This window comes from Balaenoptera acutorostrata, chromosome 5 (assembly GCF_949987535.1).
Source record: "Balaenoptera acutorostrata chromosome 5, mBalAcu1.1, whole genome shotgun sequence".
NCBI classification, from domain to species: Eukaryota; Metazoa; Chordata; class Mammalia; order Artiodactyla; family Balaenopteridae; genus Balaenoptera; species Balaenoptera acutorostrata.
The window spans coordinates 55463137-55485336 of NC_080068.1; the positions used below are offsets into that span (position 1 = coordinate 55463137).

At 35.9% G+C, this 22200-nt stretch overlaps 1 protein-coding gene across 1 annotated transcript; it reads left to right on the forward strand.

The window, feature by feature from the left end:
* Positions 1 to 6493: 6493 nt before the first annotated feature.
* CSN2 (casein beta) lies at positions 6494 to 19284 on the forward strand. Its single transcript, XM_057546306.1, has 7 exons — positions 6494 to 6582; positions 14916 to 14978; positions 15714 to 15740; positions 15848 to 15874; positions 16912 to 16935; positions 17029 to 17073; positions 18748 to 19284. Exons 1-7 carry the CDS (start codon positions 6553 to 6555, stop codon positions 19282 to 19284), a joined length of 753 nt encoding a protein of 250 aa, XP_057402289.1. The 5' UTR covers positions 6494 to 6552.
* The last annotated feature ends 2916 nt before the right edge of the window (positions 19285 to 22200 follow it).

Sequence of the window (22200 nt, forward strand, 5' to 3'; positions counted from 1 at the left end):
GATGATGGTGGCTGTGGGTTTGTCATATATGGCCTTTATTATGTGGAGGAAAGTTCCCTCTATGCCTACTTTATGGAGAGTTTTAATCATTAACCAGTGTTGAATTTTGTCAAAAGTTTTCTCTGCATCTATTGAGATGATCATATGGTTTTTCTCCTTCAATTTGTTAATATGGTGTATCACATTGATTGATTTGCATATATTGAAGAATCCTTACATTCCTGGGATAAACCCCACTTGATCATGGTGTATGATCCTTTTAATGTGCTGTTGGATTCTGTTTGCTAGTATTTTGTTGAGGATTTTTGTACCTATGTTCATCTGTGATATTGGCCTGTAGTTTTCTTTCTTTGTGACATCTTTGTCTGGTTTTGTATCAGAGTGATGTCGGCCTCGTAGAATGAGTTTGGGAGCATTCCTCCCTCTGCTCTATTTTGGAAGAGTTTGAGAATGATAGGTGTTAGCTCTGCTCTAAATGTTTGATAGAATTCACCTGTGAAGCCATCTGGTCCTGAGTTTTTGTTTGTTGGAAGATTTTTAATCACAGTTTCAATTTCAGTGCTTGTGATTGGTCTGTTCATATTTTCTATTTCTTCCTGGTTCAGTCTCAGAACGTTGTACGTTTCTAAGAATTTGTCCATTTCTTCCAGGTTGTCCATTTTATTGGCATAGAGTTGCTTGTAGTAATCTCTCATGATCCTTTGTATTTCTGCAGTGTCAGTTGTTACTTCTCCTTTTTCATCTCTAATTCTATTGATTTGAGTCTTCTCCCTTTTTTTCTTGATGAGTCTGGCTAATGGTTTATCAATTTTTTTCATCTTCTCAAACAACCAGCTTTTAGTTTTATTAATCTTTGCTATCATTTCCTTAATTTCTTTTTCATTTATTTCTGATCTGATCTTTATTTCTTTCCTTCTGCTAACTTTGGGGTTTTTTTGTTCTTATTTCTCTAATTGCTTTAGGTGTAAGGTTAGGTGGTTTATTTGAGATGTTTCTTGTTTCTTGAGGTAGGATTGTAATGCTATGAACTTCCCTCTTAGAACTGTTTTTGCTGCATCCCATAGGTTTTGGGTCATCGCGTTTTCATTGTCATTTGTTTCTAGGTGTTTTTTGATTTCCTCTTTGATTTCTTTAGTGATCTCTTGCTTATTAAGTAGTGTATTGTTTAGTCTCCATGTGTTTGTAGTTTTTACAGAATTTTTCCTGTAATTGATATCTAGTCTCATAGTGTTGTGGTCAGAAAAGATACTTGATATGATTTCAATTTTCTTAAATTTACGAAGGCTTGATTTGTGACCCAAGATATGATCTATCCTGGAGAATGTTCCATGAGCACTTGAGAAGAAAGTGTATTCTGTTGTTTTTGGATGGAATGTCCTATAAATATCAGTGAATTCCATCTTGTTTAATGTATCATTTAAAGCTTGTGTTTCCTTATTTATTTTTATTTTGGATGATCTGTCCACTGGTGAAAGTGTGGTGTTAAAGTCCCCTACTATGATTGTGTTACTGTCGAATTCCCCTTTTACGGCTGTTAGTATTTGCCTTATGTATTGAGGTGCTGCTATGTTGGGTGAATGAATATTTGCAATTGTTATATCTTCTTCTTGGATTGATCCCTTGATCATTATGTAGTGTCCTTCTTTGTCTCTTGTAATAGTCTTTGTTTTAAAGTCTATTTTGTCTGATAAGAGAATTGCTACTCTAGCTTTCTTTTGATTTCCATTTGCATGGAATATCTTTTTCCATCCCCTCACTTTCAGTCTGTATGTGTCCCTAGGTCTGAAGTGGGTCTCTTGTAGACAGCATATACACGGGTCTTGTTTCTGTATCCATTCAGCCAGTCTATGTCTTTTGGTTGGAGCATTTAATCCATTTACATTTAAGGTAATTATCAATATGTATGCTCCTATTACCATTTTCTTAATTGTTTTGGGTTTGTTATTGTAGGTCTTTTCCTTCTCTTGTGTTTCCTGCCTAGAGAAGTTCCTTTGCACTTCTTGTAAAGATGGTTTGGTGGTGCTGAATTCTCTTAGGTTTTGCTTGTCTGTAAAGGTTTTCATTTCTGCATCAAGTCTGAATGAGATCCTTGCTGGGTAGAGTAATCTTGGTTGTAGGTTTTTCTCCTTCATCACATTAAATATTTCCTGCCACTCCCTTCTGGCTTGCAGAGTTTCTGCTGAAAGATCAGCTGTTAACCTTATTGGTATTCCCCTGTATTTTATTTGTTGTTTTTCCCTTGCTGCTTTTAATAGTTTGTCTTTGTATTTAATTTTTGACAGTTTGATTAATATGTGTCTTGGCATGTTTCTCCTTGAATTTATCCTGTATGGGACTCTCTGTGCTTCCTGGACTTGATTAACTATTTCCTTTCCCATATTAAGGAAGTTTTCAACTATAATCTCTTCAAATATTTTCTCAGTCCCTTTCTTTTTCTCTTCTTCTTCTGGGACCCATATAATTAGAATGTTGGTATGTTTAATGTTGTCCCTGAAGTCTCTGAGACTGTCCTCAATCCTATTCATTCTTTATTCTGCTCTGCAGTAGTTATTTCCACTATTTTATCTTCCTGGTCACTTATCCATTCTTCTGCCTCAGTTATTCTGCTATTGATCCCTTCTAGAGAGTTTTTAATTTCATTTATTGTGCTGTTCATCACTGTTTGTTTGCTCTTTAGTTCTTCTAGGTCCTTGTTAAACGTTTCTTGTATTTTCTCCATTCTATTTCCAAGATTTTGGATCATCTTTACTATCATTATTCTGAATTCTTTTTCAGGTAGACTGCTTATTTCCTCTTCATTTGTCAGGCCTGGTGGGTTTTTGCTTTGCTTCTTCATCTGCTGTGTGTTTCTCTTTCTTCTCATTTTGCTTATCTTACTGTGTTTGGGGTCTCCTTTTCGCAGGCTGCAGGTTCGTAGTTCCCATTGTTTTTTGTGTCTGTCCCCAGTGGCTAAGGTTGGTTCAGTGTTTTGTGTAGACTTCCTGGTGGAGGGGACTAGTGCCTATGTTCTGTTGGATGAGGCTGGATCTTGTCTTTTTGGTGGGCAGGTCCACGTCTGGTGGTGTGTTTTGGGGTGTCTGTGGCCTTATTATGATTTTAGGCAGCCTCTCTGCTAATGGATTGTGTTATGTTCCTGTCTCGGTACTTGTTTGGCATAAGGTGTCCAGCACCGTAGCTTGCTGGTCGTCGAGTGGAACTGGGTCTTGGTGTTGAGATGGAGATCTCTGGGAGATTTTCACCATTTGATATTACATGGAGCTGGGAGGTCTCTTGTGGACCAGTGACCTGAACATGGCTTTCCCACCTCAGAGGCACAGCCCTGATGCCTGGCTGGAGCACCAGGAGCCTGTCATCCCCACGGCTCAGAAAAAAAGGGAGGAAATAAAGAAGGAAAGAAAGAAGAAGATAAAATAAATAAAATGATGTAAAATAAAATAAAATAAAGTCATTAAAATAAAAAGTAAAAAATAATTATTAAAAAAATTTTTTTAAAGTAATAAAAAAAAAGAAAGAAAGAAAGAAGAGAGTAACCAAACCAAAAAACAAATCCACCAATGATTACAAGTACTAAAAACTATAAAAAAAAAAACAAAACAAAACCAACAGACCGACAGAACCCTAGGACAAATGGTAAGGGCAAAGTTATACAGACAAAATCACACACAGAAACATACACATACACACTCACAAAAAGAGAAAAAGGAAAAAAAATACATATATCGTTGCTACCAAAGTCCACCTCCTCAGTTTGGGATGATTCGTTGTTTATTCAGGTATTCCACAGATGCAGGTACAACAAGGTGATTGTGGAGCTTTAATCCACTGCTCCTGAGGCTGCTGGGAGAGATTTCCCTTCTCTTCTATGTTCGCACAGCTCCTGGGGTTCAGCTTTGGATTTGGCCCCGCCTCTGCATGTAGGTCGCCTGAGGGCGTCTGTTCTTCGCTCAGACAGGATGGGGTTAAGGGAGCAGCTGATTCGGGGGCTCTGGCTCACTCAGGCTGGGGGGAGGGAGGGGTACGGATGCGGGGCGAGCCTGTGGCGGCAGAGGCCAGCATGACGTTACCCCAGCCTGAGGCACGCCGTGCGTTCTTCCGGGTAAGTTGTCCCTGGATCACAGCACCCTGGCAGTGGCGGGCTGCACAGGCTCCCAGGAGGGGCGGTGTGGAGAGTGACCTGTGCCCGCACATAGGCTTCTTGGTGGCGGCAGCAGCAGCCTTAGCATCTCATAGCCGTCTCTGGGGTCCGTGCTGATAGCCGGGGCTCGTGCCTGTCTCTGGAACTCCTTTAAGTGGTGCTCCGAATCCCCTCTCCTTGCGCACCAGGAAACAGAGGCAAGAAAATGTCTCTTGCCTCTTCGACAGCTCCAGACTTTTTCCCGGACTCCCTCCCGGCTAGCAGGGGCGCACTTACCCCTTCAGGCTGTGTTCACGCCGCCAACCCCAGTCCTCTCCCTGGGATCCGACCTCCAAAGCCCCCTCCGAAGCCTCAGCTCCCAGCCCCCACCCGCCCCAGCGGGTGAGCAGACAAGCCTCTCGGGCTGGTGAGTGCCGTTTGGCACCGATCCTCTGTGCGGGAATCTCTCCGCTTTGCCCTCCGCACCCCTGTGGCTGCGCTCTCCTCCGTGGCTCCAAACCTTCCCCCCTCCGCCACCCGCAGTCTCCGCCCGCGAAGGGGCTTCCTAGTGTGTGGAAACCTTTCCTCCTTCTCGGCTCCCTCCCACTGGTGCAGGTCCCGTCCCTATTCTTTTGTCTCTGTTTTTTCTTTTTTCTTTTGCCCTACCCAGGTACGTGGGGAGTTTCTTGCCTTTTGGGAGGTCTGAGGTCTTCTGGCAGCGTTCAGTGGGTGTTCTGTAGGAGTTGGTCCTCATGTAGCTGTATTTTTGATGTATTTATGGGAGGAAGGTGATCTCCGTGTCTTACTCTTCTGCCATCTTGCAGCTCCTCCCCTCAATTTTCTATCTTAAGATTTGCATTAATAAATAATTTCCAAGTGGTAAGTTGCATAATTTCTCTTTTTCGTATAGTATATTTGTTGCATAGTTTTGATATAAATAAATAAATTTACTTATATTTAAGTAGACAGATTAAAATGGTATTTTCCCTAACATTGCACATTAAAGTTAAATTTCATATAACAAAGGACACTTTTATTAAAACATCTTTAATATTGTGTGACATTTAATAATGTGAAATAAGCTTATTCACCACAGCTGTTCCCAATAAGTTATAATTAGGAATTTTCTTTCAATTAATGAAATAAATTGTATCATAAAAAATTAAACGAGAAACAAATTTTCTTAAAATGTAGGTTTAAAAAATAAAACAAAAGATCTACTAATCACTCAGCATCTGCTATTTTCACTCTGCTAGGCATGTTATGTGTATTTTCTGCACCAGAGTAATGTAAGGTGAATAATTTTTTTTCTATTTTACAGATGAAGATTTTCCTGAGTTTCTATAATCTTCATTTTGAATGACCTGATCAAAAGGCAAGGTCTGAGCACATAATAATAAAGTAAAACCAATGCAATAAACTGTTTCTAGTGTCTAAATGTCAGTTTCATCAAGAAAAACCTGGTAAAAAAATGATAAATAAGAGTCTTGGGCTAATTAGAAGAAACCTTCTTTAAAACATTTTATTATCTTTTGAAATACTGTTTGTATTTTTTTCTGAATAATATTTTTTGTTGTACAGTTATTCTTCATAGGTAAGAAGTATTAGAGAAAGGATATATGAAAATATTACCTTGTTTTGTAAAACAAAGAAAAGTCCAGACAGTGAATGTGCTGAGATAGTTTATCTTAATACTATTTAAACCTTGTTTTCTCCATCATGTGGTAATTCTGTGGTTTAAAATACAAGTAACCTATGTGAATTCTAAGAAGAACTCACTATGATCACATGTTGTTTTTCTGACCAATTTTTGTACCCACATATTCTAAGGAGTATTTCATACAGGATGATTTAGAACATGATTAGAGGAAATGAAGCTGTTATTATGTGTATTGATTATTAACATTCTGTTTTTATGTAGCCTCACCTCTGCCATGGTCTAGTTTTGTGGTTCAAGGAAGTTCTTAAGTCTTTCCTAGTCTCATTTTCTCATTTGCATAAATTTAGTTGGCTACAGGCAAAAAGAATTACACAGATCTGTTTTCTATTTTCTTTGAACATGTATCTGAAAAACATTTGGATATGTAATAAAATTGCATTATTATAAAAATAAATGTGCTTCATTATTTGAATGAATGAAGAACTGAAGCTTGGTAGCCATCTATCAAATATAAAAACTTGGTCTACCTGAATGACAAGCCACACAATGTAATGACTCGTATCCACTACTTATTAGCACTATAAACTGAGTAGATAAGTTTTGTCTTCAGGTTTTTCATCTGTAAGATGGTGTCAATTAAATATATGCGTGTGTGTGTGTTTTTGCAAATTTTAGCAATAGTGTATGTAATAGAAAATATTATTTTTTAGGTGGAAGATGCTAAATCAGAAAATATTTACAAATTCAAATAACCGTAGAGACCAACCAAGTGATTTAAATGAATAAAACAGCGCTAGACATAAAAAAGGTAAGATAAAATATGGATTATAGCCTCCTAGAAAGTTCGAGCCTGGGTCGAAGGAAGCAGTCAATATTCAGCTCCAGCCAGTTTTTGACACAGAAAAATTACTACTCTGTATTACCAGATTCTTCAAATTATTTTAGGAGATAAATCAGAAGTCTGGATTTTTTAAAATGTGAATTCTTTTGATATTTACAGGCTATCAACAAAATTGAAACATGCCTTAAAATATCTTATTCGCCAAAAAAACACATTGAAGGGCTGGGTTTGCTAAAATAAAGAGATCACAAATGTGATTCTGTGTTACTGGAGAATGAATCATTCTGGCAAGCTAAGTGGAATCAACTTAAAAATTAACTTTTAAGCATGATGATATTTTTAAAATTTCCTAATTATTTTATGTAGAAGAATTTTTAAAATTTACCACACCTTACTACATTCTGAAACACTAAATATAATCAATTTATATATATATGTTATTTACAGTCATTGACTAATTTAAAGTAGTTCAGCACCATAAAATTATTTTCCTGAAATTGCTATTTCGTCCTGTTTCTGATTTTTATGTCTCCTATTAACCATATTGTTTTGCTTATGCATTTTTATGACTGCTTATCAGTCATAATGTTTTGTATGGATCTATTTTAAAACTTTGTTTCCTGAGGGCAAGATATCTGATCTGTTTTAGTCATTTTTGCATCTCCATCCATTAGCGTGGGGGCTTCACAACCATGCTTGTTCATTTCTCTAACTCTCCAGAGAAGCTCTGAATCAGTTATTTGTCTTGGGTAGATCTGCTCTTAATGCCTCCTACATGATCATCACCCTTCTATTTTATCCCTTTTCTCTCTTACATCTTTGCTTCATTTCCAGTGGTCTTTCTTTAGCCTAGACAAACCATCAGTTTTGCCCCATCCTATATTCTACAAATACTATCTCATAATTTCCTGTTTCTTCAGCTACATCACCAGTTTTCTCCTACCAGTTACCATCAAATGCTTAGATGAACAACCGAAAAGATTTACATTTGTGGATTTTGCTCCATAACTTGTTCATACAAATTTCACCTCATTCACGTCTTTTGTTCTTTCTTACGTAATTGTAATTTGTTTCCTAATTGGTCTTTCCACTTCTAACCTGACATTTTTCTAGGTCATTATCCACATTATTCTCAGAATTATTTTGCAAAAACTGTTGTGACAAGCCATTTTACTGCAAAAACTATTTTAATGGTTTCATATTACATATGGAATAATATCCAAGGTCTTAACACAGCATTCAAGACCATTTCACAGCTTTCTGGGGAGATATTTCTGGCCTTACTTCTTGCCTCTCCTTATGTCTCATATATAACTTTTCCATTCCATAATTCCATGTCTTCACGTCTTTCCTATGTATAATATCTTCTGACAGAGAATGCTCTCTCTTCACTTTCTCTGACTAACAAACTCCTATGTATTTTCCAAGACAAAGTTGAAATTTGAACATTTCTGTGACAATATCCTCCAAGCCTCAGGTAGGTCTAGTGCTTGCTTATTTGGTGTGTTCTTTAAGAGAGTATTTACACTAATGCTGTGTTTTAGTCAGTCACATGTTAATTAATTCATTTACTCAGTCAACAGTTATTTAAACTATGTAAGTAAATGAATTTAATTTTATTACATAAACTACTTAAACTTATTTAAAAGTAACTAGATGTATTCTTCTAGGCTCCTGGGATATAGCCCTCATGAAACTTACATTATTTTAAGAGAAACAGATTTATAAGTGTACAGGGCTACAGAAACACAAACAATTGGAGACAAGTAGCAAAAAAAAAAAAAATCACGATAAAAAGTAAAATGTATAGTATTTACATTATATTACATGAAAAGAAGAAAAATAGGTAAAGGAAGTGGGGTAGGAAATGTCAGGAGGAGTACTGGGAAGATGGCCAGGAAAAGCCTCACAGAAAAATTAAGTAGAGACATAAGAGAAGAGTGGGGAGTGGTGCATGCATTTATCTGGGGAAAGAATTCCGGACTGAGGAAACGACTAATGGAAAGCTATCAGGTGGCAGCTCACCTACTGTGCTCAAGCAATAGCAAAGAGGCCAGCAGGACAGAGCAGGAACTAGACGGAGAATACACAGAACATGAGGTCAAAGAGGCAACAGGGGGCCTGATGATGTAAGGTATTTTAGGTCATTGTAATGACTTTTGGATTTTAATCTGGGAGTGACAGGAAACCAATGAAAGGCAGTATGTAGAGATGTTGTTGCTTTGAATGTTAAATAGTCTAAGAAAGTCAGGGAGAATATGTGACTGCTGCACTTCATTTTATAGTGAGAACAATTGTCATGGTTGAGTATTTTTTGTCAGCTACATTCACAGGGACAGAAGGTAGAATCCAGATTAACCTCGGATATGATTTAGGTAAGACAGTATAGTAAAATCGGAGACAAGTAGGGGTTTTGAATATCTGTATACAAGTGTGATAATAGCAATTTCCTTGAAATTCAAAGTGGGAAAAGAGGGGCATATAGACATAAGGAATTCAAAGGCACTGAAGCACTGACAGGATGGTTGAAAGGTCCTAGATTCTGATGAAACCAAATAATGTTTGGCTTCAGATATAAAAAGGGGTTTATTCAGTAGGTAGGAAATGGTATAAGAAAGTAGGAAGGATGAAATTATGGAACGGTGAAATTACTTTCATGACAAAATGTAGTCATATGTCCTTCCACATTTATGATCTGATAATGAGCAGGCACCACACCATCTTTGTCTTTTTTCTTTGTGTGACTTTTCAAATCATCCAGTACAGTGCTTCACAATGTGAGATGATTTTTTCACTGCCCTGCACCAGGAGACATTTGGAAATTTCTTGAGACATTTTGGGTTCTAATAGCTGTGTGGTTGGTGCTACTGACATTCCCTGGTAGAGGCCAGGGAAGCTGCTAAACGTCCTACAACACACAGGATAACCCCCACAACAAAGAATTCTCCTGCCCAAAATATCAATAGTATGAAGGTTGAAAAATACTGGTCTAGCGTGTAGTATGTGCTCAATAAATGTATCTTGAACTTGAGTGAAGTTTTATGATCATATGTAAAGGGGAAGTAATTAGGATTAAGAGTGTGTCCTCTGAATCAGGGTTCTGGGTTTTATGCTTTCATTGTGTCTGCTTGCTCACAGAACATATTTCTTATTCCCTGATTCTTGATTAACTTTATAAATTAATCTTAATAGCTATATTTCACATAAATAAGATGTTATTTTATTGTATTTGGATAATCTCATGGAAAGAATTAAAATACTCCATCTATATAAATAATGCTAAGCTAAACTATCTATCCCTACCTAATAATTTGTCAGAATTAATTAATTCTGTGTTCTGTTGTTCCTAAGTCTGAATTATTATATAAATCCTATTTATTTTCCTTCTCCCTGCCCCCATGTTTTGGAAGTTATTAAACAGTACCTCAAATATTTTTTAGGAAACTGAAGTTTTTAGTTAACAGCTCTATCTCTAAATAGCTATAGTATCCTGAAAAAAATAATACAAATTCCCAGGTCCTCAGTTTCCTCTTCTCTAAAATATATTTAAGACATCATATGGATGATATCTCTTAACTTTTTTTGGCCATGCCACACTTGCGGGATCTTAGTTTCCTGACCAGGGATCGAACCCATGCCCGCCACAATGGGAGCGCAGAGTCCTAACCACTGGACCACTAGGGAATTCCCGATATCTCTTCTAGTTCTTATTTGCCGAACATTTTTTGGTCCCTTTATTGTACTCTTTATCCAGCTTTTCTATTGCTCTCTTTCTTGAGGGTATTACTTACATGGTTTCAGCTAGAATATATCCAAAACTCATGACTGCATATTTCAGATCCATCATTCAATATGGGAAAAAGCTTTGGCTGAACAAATTCTGCTTATAACAAATAGTACTAGAACATCTTGCTTAGATTATATCTTGCTCCTCACCCAGGATTACCTTATAAAATTTCACTGTATGAAATTCTCATTTTGCCTTATAAAAATGGCAACTCTTAAGTTATACATTGCAAAAGCTTGAGTTGCCCACATGGCGCTTTGCTTCTTATTGGTCCTGTGTTCTGAAGCTTACATGGCCAGTGGCACCTGATGTTATCTTAAATCTCAGGCTTTTTAATTTTCCCTTGGACAAGCTCCTTTCTCTAGTGTATTGTTAGTGCTTTCTTTGATCAAGGTTTTACCTACTTTTCTGGCCCAATTGAGTCCATAACTATATCAATTAATATAATTCAAACTTGGTGAGAGACAGTCATAAGGCAATGCTGTGTTTATTGCACAATATGTAAAATATCTTGCTGAGAAAATAAAAAGGAAGTGTTGAATGGGTAGGGCATGCTCGCTTTTGTATTCCTTTTCTCAGAAATCACACTTTTTTGGCTGTGGCCTTGGCAACCAAGAGCTAACACATAAAGGCACATGGAATAGCCAAGGCCTTTTCTAGTTATACCTATGACACTGGAGTCATTTCATCATTTCTTTTCATGGCTTCCTCCTGGCTCCCTATGAACAGTCTTAGAATGAAGATTACCTGAATAATTCAAATACATAGCAGACATTGACTTGGGTTTTCTAAGCAATACAAAACTTGTATGACAGTCAGATGTGTTCCTCTCCCACACACATCTAGCATGATATGAATGCAAAGTATATTGTGAAGAAAAAATATTAATTATGTTAAAGTGCTTACTTTAGAAGGGCATCTATCTGTCCTGAAGCCCTGAATATATCTATTACAGGCAATGAATAGAAGAAACAAACCTTCTAAAAATGAGTAGTGTCAAATACGACTACATTTATGAACATCAATTGCTAAAGAGGCAAAGAAACTTGAAGACTGCTTTTGTAAATGGGCACCTAAAAAGTACTTTTGAGGTCTGGCTCAGACTCTATTGTAGTACTTTGAGTAAGACCCTCCTTCTGTCTGCGTTTTCATTTTTTTTCTTCCTTCCCTCATTTGTCCTTCCATGTATACTAGCTGATAAACATTGACTCACTGTAAAAGATATGAGGCCAAACCTGAGCTGCCCCGTTTTAATGAATTTGTACCACTATCATTCATTTTGTAGAAGTATTCTCTAAATGTTACTTTCTGTCTTAAAACCCTTCAACAAATCCCCACTATCTAGAGAATAAAATTCACGTTCCTTAGGATCATTTCATGCTTTGCCCATCATTATCTGACCCCTTTCTCTTTCTCTCTTCTCATCTCAATCTGCTTGCAATCATCTCAATCCTTGCGATTCATGACCCAGATTTGCTACTTGATTTAATTGTAGTGACTTCTTTCTCTTATTCAAGACCCTATTCTTCCTTTCCTTTTAGCCTATAACTCTCTTCCCTCTTCGGGTCTAAGCTACCATTATGGACTTGTTAGCTTGTCATTTTCTCCATTACAGCATAAAACACTAACAGCTATTCAGGTTAGCACGAAATTGTGTCCTTTGTGTGGCTTGTGTCTCTCTGGTGTCTATTAGAATTTCCCCACAATTAAGATCTTGAAGACCCACCAAGTACTAAAGAGACTTTATTGTGGTTACAATAACTTGGGGACTGGGCCAGAACATCACTGTCCCCCAGCCAATGTCTGTAGTTACTGGACAGTGTCATTTCCTTTATCAGATTGTGAATTATTCCCTTGTTAAAATGCTCCCCAGAATTTCTGGGGAGAGATAATAGGAAGAATTCATTTTCTAATCATGCAGACTTCTTGGAATTCAAACTCACTATTGATTTTATTTCAACCACAAAATTAGCATGCCATTAAATACTGTATATAAAGAGCCACAAAAGCAGACCATTATCCACTCAGCTCCTCCTTCACTTCTTTTCCTCTACTTCAGAAAAAAGGTAAGAATTTCAGATATAAATTCAATGTATCCTCTCCTCATCTTTATTTCAAACTAAGTTGAGATATAGAAAGAATATAATTGCTTAAAATATATCTTTAAACGTTAGAGTATTTAAGGTAGTGCTAACAATATGTTTAGCACTTAGGTTGAAAAAAAATAGAAGTACCTATAAAGATTTGATAAAAATTATAATGACAGCATATGTTTTCTGAGTCTAACAAAATGTAGTAACAGTGATTGCTATTTTCTTTAGTACACGACTAGTTAACAGGCTATATTAGAAGATCTATTTCTTGAAGTAAATATTTTTCAGTTTGATTAAACATACCACAACCATAAAGGCAAACACATTTAATTTATAGTATGGGGATTTGAATAATTATTATTGAGAAAACATTAGCCAACAAATAGTTTATAGAAGTAGCATACTGAGTCAAGAAATGGACAATATTTTTAGAAGAAGAGTGTATTTATCAAAATTGTTTAGAACATCCAAATTCCCAGTTTATCATTTAGTTTATACTATTTAAAAAATATTAAAATAGATACATGAAACACAGAATTAAGTTAAAGAGAAACAAAGTGTTTTACTTTGTACAAAAATTCTAGATCTGACAGAGATGACCAGGAAACAAAAGTTAAGGAAAAATATGATCTGAAAGAAAGAATAGCTCAAAGTATATTAGTCAATAATAAAATTCTTGCTTGAAAATCTGTATATAAAATGCTAATTATAAAATAAAGAAAAGGTAATAATATTCTCCCTACTTGTAATGAATTCTAATATAGTACCATACTCTTTTTTTGAGTTATGACAATAAAAAATTATTTAGAAATTTATAGAAGTGTTAGGTAAAGTAAAATTAATATAGAATTATCACCCATGAGAAAAATCTAGAAAAAAATTTCTTAATTTAGTTTGAAAATCTGGGATTGAAGATTGTGTGTCAAGAGATATTGGTGACACAAACATTACTTTTTACAAGAACTTATAGAAATGCAACAAGACCAACCATTTAGTACATTTTGGTCAAAAGTGATAACATATTTTATGTTATGCTCCAAGGAGAAGTAGCCTAGAGTGGGGACTGGACAAAAGAACCTGACACCTTGGTAAATCATCAAGGGATAAGTACACATTTTCACGGAGAGAAAATAAACGGAGTGTATGATCTCTAAAATTACGTGTGACAAAGGAGAAGAGATGGCATTAGGCGTGTGGGGATGAAGACTGAGAGGTGGATATACATGGAGAAGAGACAATCCAATCAGTCCAAGAAAATGTCTGGATAAGTGGAGCAAATAAAAGAAATGCTAAAATGAAAATGGTGGTCTTATTGGAAATAAAGAGATATGAATAAGCCAAATACCCATGGAAATCATTTAGTTTAGTAGAGAAAAGATAAAAATAAAATATGATCTTCTTCTTTGTATACATTTTCTTTGATCAGTTGACTCTCAATAAAACTGAGGCTCCAACAGGACTGAGACCTTAATATTTTGTTCACTGCTAAAATCCCAGCACCTAAGCAATGTCTGACAATAAAAGGTGCTAAATAAATATATATATTTTTAAATTTTATTTTTATTTATTTTTGGCTGTGTTGGGTCTTCGTTGCTGTGAGCAGGCTTTCTCTAGTTGCAGTGAGCGGGGGCTACTCTTCATTGCAGTGCGCAGGCTTCTCGTTGTGGTGGCCTCTCTTGTTGTGGAGCATAGGCCCTAAGAGCACGGGCTTCAGTAGTTGTGGCACGTGGGCTCAGTAGTTGTGGCTCACAGCTCTAGAGCACAGGCTCAGTAGTTGTGGTGCACGGGCTTAGTTGCTCCTTGGCATGTGGGATCTTCCTGGACCAGGGCTCGAACCTGTCTCCCCTGCATTGGCAGGCGAATTCTTAACCACTGCGCCACCAGGGAAGCCCCTAAATAAATATTTTTGAATAAATGAATCAACTAATTAATCTTTCTGTAAATATTTGTAACTTTTTTCCCTGTCTTTCAAAAAAGCCCTCATAAGTACTGTGAATGAGATGAAAACGAGTAAAGTAGGATAGGGCTGTTAGCTGAAAATATCTGAATGGCTGGCAATGAAATATAAACTTGGTATGTAAGATTAAGGAGCCATAGTAGATTTTGACCTTGGTCATATGATAAAACTTCTATTAGTATTTTTTCTAAAATACAGTCATTTTCTTCTTCTTTTTTTTTTTTTTTTTTCTTTTTTTGGCCGCACCATGTGGCATGCGGCATCCTAATTCACCAACCAGGGATTGAACCGCCCCCCTGCAGTGGAAGCATGGAGTCTTAACCATGGGACCACCAGGGAAGTCCCCAGACATTTTTATTTTACATTATCTTTGCTTTCTTTTAAAGGAAAGTAATCCTACCTAAATAAGAAAATATATTAGATTGACAAGTAATATACCGTTTCCTCATTTCCCCATTCACAGGACTTGATAGCCATGAAGGTCCTCATCCTTGCCTGCTTGGTGGCTCTTGCCCTTGCAGGAGAGGTAAGTACAGAAAATATCTTGAAATAACTAAGAAATAGTACTATCTGCCTATTTTCAGAATGTAGTATTACCAACATTTTAAATGTATAAATAATGCAGGATCTCAGATTTTTTTTTGACTTCTAAGAAAATCATTTACATTCACCCACTATCTCAACAGAATCCTATAAGACCACAAATCTGGGTCAAATGCTTCTACAGTATTGTGCCACCAGTCCCTAAAGGAAAAGCAAACAGACCAATAAGCAGCAGACAAACAAGAAGAAACACACATAAGAACAAAAAATTGAGTAATGTTGCACAAATACAATTGCATGCATGTGAAATCTTGATAAATATATCTTATTCCAGTGATGAAATATACATATTTCTTACTCTAGGGAACTGGGCTGATTCCTACCTGTACATATTCAACAGAGGATGCTACTCCGGAAGATGAATAGTCGTAAACATATTCATAATCATAATAAAAAGTGTTCAATACAAATTAAAATAACTCCTTTTCTGTTACCCATAAAAAAGATTCTTCATTAAGGTAAAATTAAAATATACCAATAAAAAGGTACTAAATTTGAAAGCTGTAAAAGCAATTACAAGTCTCTCAAAAGACATAACATTTTTTATTCCTCAAATTTGTGAAATAGCTCTCCATAAGGAAGGTAAAAATTAGGTAGGAAAAATGTTTAATAATGGGTTAGCTATGGGAACTAAAATGGTGTCTTTTTTTCTCTATAGAAAGAAGAACCCAAAGTATCCGGTGAGGTAAGATATTTTTATTCAGAGAAAAATTTCCAACCATAAAGTAATAACACTTCCTGATGATCTAGTAGAAGACTCAGCTGATTGTTGATTTCTTTTTTCCTTTACAGACTGTGGAAAGCCTTTCAAGCAGCGAGGTAAGACGACGTTCATTCGGAGGCAATTTCCCAAATTTAGAACAAAAAACTACTGTACTTTCTTTTTGTGTTACATTAGGGCAGTTAAGCCAATGTAGCTATGTTCTGACAGGTAACTAATGTAAATTTCCACTGTATATGTTTAAAGACAGAATAAATGTCTAGAAGATTTAGTATTCTAGCAGTTTCTAAGTTTGCCTGCTACTTGAATTGTGTCACTGTGCCCTGCTTTTTTTTTTTTTTTTTTTTGATGAACTATACAGTCCTCTTTTCTATCTTAAACTCTCTCTATGTTAACCTCTTTACTGTTTTGACATTTATTGAGCACTTTCTGTATCAGACTTTGACTAGGAGCTGTGGTACAAACTGGAAAGAGGGATGCGCTTAGTAAAGAGTGGGCAGACATGCAAATGGACATATTTTGTTATTATAATAGCAATCTAGTAAATAAGAGGCAGTGAGAATTAGTGTAGTCCTAAATCTGCCTGGGGGAGTCATGTAGATGTTAATGCTTGCACCACTCATTTTGGGTCTGTTATCACCTGTTAGTTAAATGGTACATCAATATACTTTGTCTCTTTGCAAAGGTTATAAGATCCTTAGGGGAGGGTATGTATTTCTTACAATTCATTTGAAGCCTAAACATAACAAGGGGACTAAGAATGATTAACAAATGCATCAATGGTTATTATCATATATTTTCAATGGCTATTCTTCTAGAACTAGATGAGGGTATTAGAGATCATTTGTTGTCATAAGAAGGGAACAGGGTGATAGAGAGAAATTAGCTTCTGTTAAATGCCTCTTTTGGTATTATGCTCACTAATTTTCTTTTGTTTCTTCACTGCATCATCTGTTCTTTTATACAACAGATTTATTCAGAAGAGTGTAACATAAAGTTTCAGCAATTAAAATAATGATATTATCAAACAATATGTCTGCATTAGCCTATTAAATGTCTTCATTTTCTGATGTATGTTGACAACTAAGAATTGTTCATTAAAACTAAACCTGATTTTATTTTTTTTTCCCCGAAGGAATCTGTTACGCACATCAACAAGGTAAAACCATTATATTTAAATGTACATATTTTCAAAATTTCCTGTTTGATTTTTACAAATAATAACATTTCTCTATGTGTAATTGTTTTTTAGCAGAAAGTTGAGAAGTTTAAACATGAGGAACAGCAGCAAACAGAGGTAATTTTTTCATGATTAGTATATTTTGAAAATTATAATGAAACATAATACATGCAAACATACTTATAATAATTATGTTCAGTCTAAAGAATGGTAATAACATAAACATCAGTGTAAGAAATTAAACTTTGAGAAGGTGAAAATATTTTTAAAGACAAACGTTTTTTTTTTAATTTTTTATTTTATTTTTAATTTATGGCTGTGTTGGGTCTTCGTTTCTGTGCGAGGGCTTTCTCTAGTTGCGGCAAGCGGGGGCCACTCTTCATCGCGGTGCGTGGGCCTCTCACTGTCGCGGCCTCTCTTGTTGCGGAGCACAGGCTCCAGACGCGCAGGCTCAGTAGTTGTGGCTCACGGGCCTAGTCGCTCCGCGGCATGTGGGATCTTCCCAGACCAGGGCTCGAACCCGTGTCCCCTGCATTGGCAGGCAGATTCTCAACCACTGCGCCACCAGGGAAGCCTGACTTAAGCACATTTTTAAACACATAATCAGCTTCCAGAATTTAGTATAAATACCTAAGAATAACTATTGATTTATTCATTTTACTAATAGCATACCTGTTTTCAATAAGTGCACATTGGTAGGAACATTTCTGGATAGGGGTCTGTGATCCCCTTATTCTCAAGATGGATATGGTAAGGAAAGAGAGGAGGGAAGCAGTGTGGCAAAAATCCTAATTTGATCATTTATCAGCTGTATAACCTTGGCTCCAAGTTTATCTGTACCTCAATTTCTTCACCTCTAAATTGAGAATATTCATAAACCCCCAGGATGGATGAGCTGGCAAACAGTGAATATTCAATGATTTTACATTAGCATTCTGTAGCTTTTATGTTCCCATTTACGAATGCGTGGAGTTCCTAAAAGTATTTCCATTACGCAGATGAGAGAAGTGACATACAGAACAATTGAGTACACAGTTGTGTGGCAATATCACATAGTTATTAAATAGCACAGCTTGCTTAAAAATAAGCATTGGGAACAACATAAAATTCTGTAATGAAATTACTTTTGTGGTAACATATTTATCTAATCGCGATATTTAAGCTTTCCTGTTTTACCAATGAAGTTAGATTGTCTGGAACTTACACCAAATATTTGCTAAATCGAAATGAATTTACAAATTGATGCCTCTTTAAAGACTCAAGATTACCACCTTCTACCAAGGGAAGTAGTGCTAGAAGTTTGCTGTTGTTAAGTAACTCCTTGAATTAAAAAAACAAATTGACTTACTTTTCATTAAAACAAACAAAAATAAACCTTGGAGTTATCCCTTTAAGTCTTTTAAAAATAGATCTTCATTCATTATATGAAAACAATTTTGACTATTATCAACATTGTTGATAAGTCTGTACCCTCTGAAGACCAAAGTATATAGCTACAGCTCTGCAGGCAACTCAGGAAAAGGTGAAACAAGTCTTGAAATCTCCAAACATTGATTTCTTTTGGCTCTGTGGATTCATCTGTGAAGGAAGTGGGTTAATGAGAAATCCCTTAGTGAGCATTTTACTCATTAATCTTCACAGGACCCCAAATAATTTCTTAACCAAAGTAAGTGAAAGATTTTCTTTCTCTCTTTTCACTGAATTATTGTTCAAAAAAGAGGAGGCTAATTCATCATGAATGACAATTATAACTGAATTACGGACGCAAAGATTATTTTTCCTTCTTTCCAGGATGAACGCCAGGATAAAATCCACCACTTTTCCCAGCCACAGCCTCTAGTCTATTCCTACACTGGGCCAATCCCTTCCCCTATCCTTCCACAAAACGTCCTGACTCTTGCTCAGCCCCCTGTGGTGGTGCCTTTCCCTCAGCCTGAAATAATGGAAATCCCCAAAGCTAAGGAGACTATCCTTCCTAAGCATAAAGAAATGCCCTTCCCTATATCTCCAGTAGAGCCCTTTATTGAAAGCCAGAGCCTGCCTCTCACTGATCTTGAAAATCTGCACCTTCCTCTGTCTCTGCTCCAGTCCTTGATGCACCAGCCTCCCCAGCCTCTTCCTCCTACCCCCATGTTTCCTCCTCAGCCCCTGCCGTCCCTTTCTCAGCCCAAAGTCCTGCCTATTCCCCAGCAAGTGGTGCCCCACATCCAGAGACATATGCCCATCCAGGCCCTTCTGCTGTACCAGGAGCCTGTACATGGTCCTATCCGGGGGCTCTACCCTGTTATTGTAAGTCCAAATTTACTAATTGTGCTGTTTCACTTATGATGTTAGAGTAATTGAAAGCTCTAGAATAAAAGAAAAAATGAATAATGAATGGTTCCAAAATGCATATAGTTTAGATCAGTGGTTCTCAACACTAGCTACGAATAGAATAACCTGGAGAACTTCCCCCCCTCCCCCACCAAATCTCAAGGTCTAGGCTTACCCATGGAGATTCTGATATAATTGTTTTTTCTATGTAGAAGAAACTGAATATTGGGAAGAAATAATTTCAGGGACTATGATTTAATTGGTCTGTTGATAATTTAGATAAAGAGGATTAAGGTGTACTAAAACCAGAATTAAATTTGATAATCTCATTTGGTTGGGAATAACAAACCTAAGAAAGTTTGTTATTTTCTACAGTTTTGAAGTTTTCCTTATGCACAATTATTTCCCCACATGCCTCATTTCACATCTTGTTTTTGATGTATGAGCATATGATGGCAAAATACTGAGGTTTTTATTTCAATACTCATGAAATTCTTAGGGAAAGTGTTCTTGCCAAAAGGTGAATTGTATATTTATTCATTTATTTTTTAATTTTTAAGGTCTAAGAGGATTTCAAAATTAATGCCCCCTCCTCACTTTTGGTAAGCTTTAGGAGTTTGGAGATAGAATGATCATTTTTATAGTTAATATCTTTTTACATTTCATTTTCCTGGATAAGCCCCAAATAGTGGCAACTTCCATCAATATACCAACTTAATTATTAATTATCAATTTATTCTCAATGACTGACTATTATTTATGCACCTGAAATTTTGTATCTTTTATATTTCAAATAATTCAAAATTGTATGTATGTGCTGTTGACAGATTTGATTGTTTTTCTTTCAATTGCCTATATCCTTATGTTTGATTATCATCATTTTTAGGGAAAACTGAAAATAATTTCTTCTACTTTTATGTAAACATGTTAGAGCTTATTTTAAAGATCAACTGCATTCACATTTCCAACTTAGGCTTTATGAACTTCAATTAGTTATTAGTTAAAATTTATATATTGTCTTTTAATTCATGAGTAAAAATACAGTTTCTTAGTCCAGACATAAGGCTTAAAAAGGGAATAGAATATAGTTTTGAGATTCTTAAGATGCGAATCCTTTTGTGGTCATGACCCAGTAGACATAAAACAATTCCAAATGAGCTGATATTTGGTCCTAGAGGAACTTTTATATGCCGCCAAGATAGGGCACAACATGGTGCATTTGTAATAAAATTTCTCTTATGAATTAGTCCCACCAAAATTACAAATGGGGAGAGATGAAGAGTTATACCATATAACCAATTCTATATTTGTTCTCTATTCCACAGAATTGACTGCGACAGGAAATGTGGCAACTTTTCAATCCTTGCATCATGCTACCAAAATAATTTTTAAATGAGTCGACATGGAAAAAATGAAACTTTATTCCTTTATTTATTTTATGCTTTATATGACATTCATCTTAATTTGAATTTGACTCATAAACTCTATATTTTGAAAGGTTTAATTCAACAAAATTTCAACTTTAAGTGGGAAATGCCATAAACATATCAAAAATATGTATAAAAATAGTTTCTGGAATTGTGTTTATTATTATTTCTTTAAGAATCTCTTTCCTAACCAGTCATTTCAATAAATTAATCCTTAGGCATATTTAAGCTTTCCTGTCTTTATTATAATTTTTCAGATGTAATTGGCCTCTTTATTTTTAACTTAAAGTTATCATTGGCATTAAAAATAGCCATGGAAAAATTGAAATTGAATAGAATGCTTTGAATTGAATACCAGAGGATATTAAAAGGTGGAGGAAAAGATAGGGTGATCATATGCTGCATATACTCTAGAAAGTCTTGGTTTATACCTATTATCTCAGTTGAACTATTACACTTGTGCCTTTCACTCTCAGAAGTATCCAGCATTAGATAAATTTTATGGTCATACATTAGGAATTTATGACCTAATTTATTTATGACCTAATAAATAGGAAAAAAAAGCTTCAAATGTGATATCTGAATCACAGCTCTATAACGTGGTAGCTAAGTGGTGCTGCATAAGTTAGCCTCTAAGAGGTTCCATTTCTACATCTATAAAATAGTCAATTTAAGGGGTTTTATTGAAGTTTTAATGTGAATAGTGCACTGCACGGTACATGATAGGTGTTCCTGGTTGCCCCATGTTCCTGACTTCACTTACACCAGAGCAGCAAGAGCCAGTATCACAATCAGAATGAGCTGAGTTATGTGATTTTAGCCATTAATGCACAAGAGAGCAGACTTATGTGAAACTCTGATATCCATTGTCTCTGTCTGTGGGGTAATTGTTTCATCATGATGAATTATCTGTCTACCAAATCCTATATTTTTATACACAATTCCATCCCCTTGAGTTTACACAGTGACTTGTCTAATTTCATCTTTCCTGCATCCTCAATGTTTTCCTCACCACAGGATCAAGTCCAAGCTGTACTTAAGCATAATATCTCCTATCTTTAAAGAAAAATTCCGTCCTTGACAGTTCTTTAGGTTACTCTATGACAACTGTCATAAAAGAAGTATCCAAACTGCTGTATCCATTTTTTCACTTGTTATTCTCTCATTAGCTTGCTCCAATCAAGATTTTATTCCTATGGAAACGACTTTCTTGAAGATTACCAATAACTTTTGTCTTACTAATCTGTGTTCATTTTACCCAACCTCTTAGTGCTATTTCGTAGAGTTGATCATTCCTTCTTTTTTGAAATATCACACTTCTTTTCGTTTGAAATCCTAAACCTGTTAAGCCCTTGGTTTCTCTCTTAACTCACTAGCCACTTGTTTGCAGTCTCCCTTTTGGCATTTTCTCCTTTTTCAAAACTTTAAGGGTTGGAGTACCCTAGAGGTTAGCCTTACTTTGGTTGATGTTGTTCAGTTCCAAGGCTTTAAGTCCATTCATGAG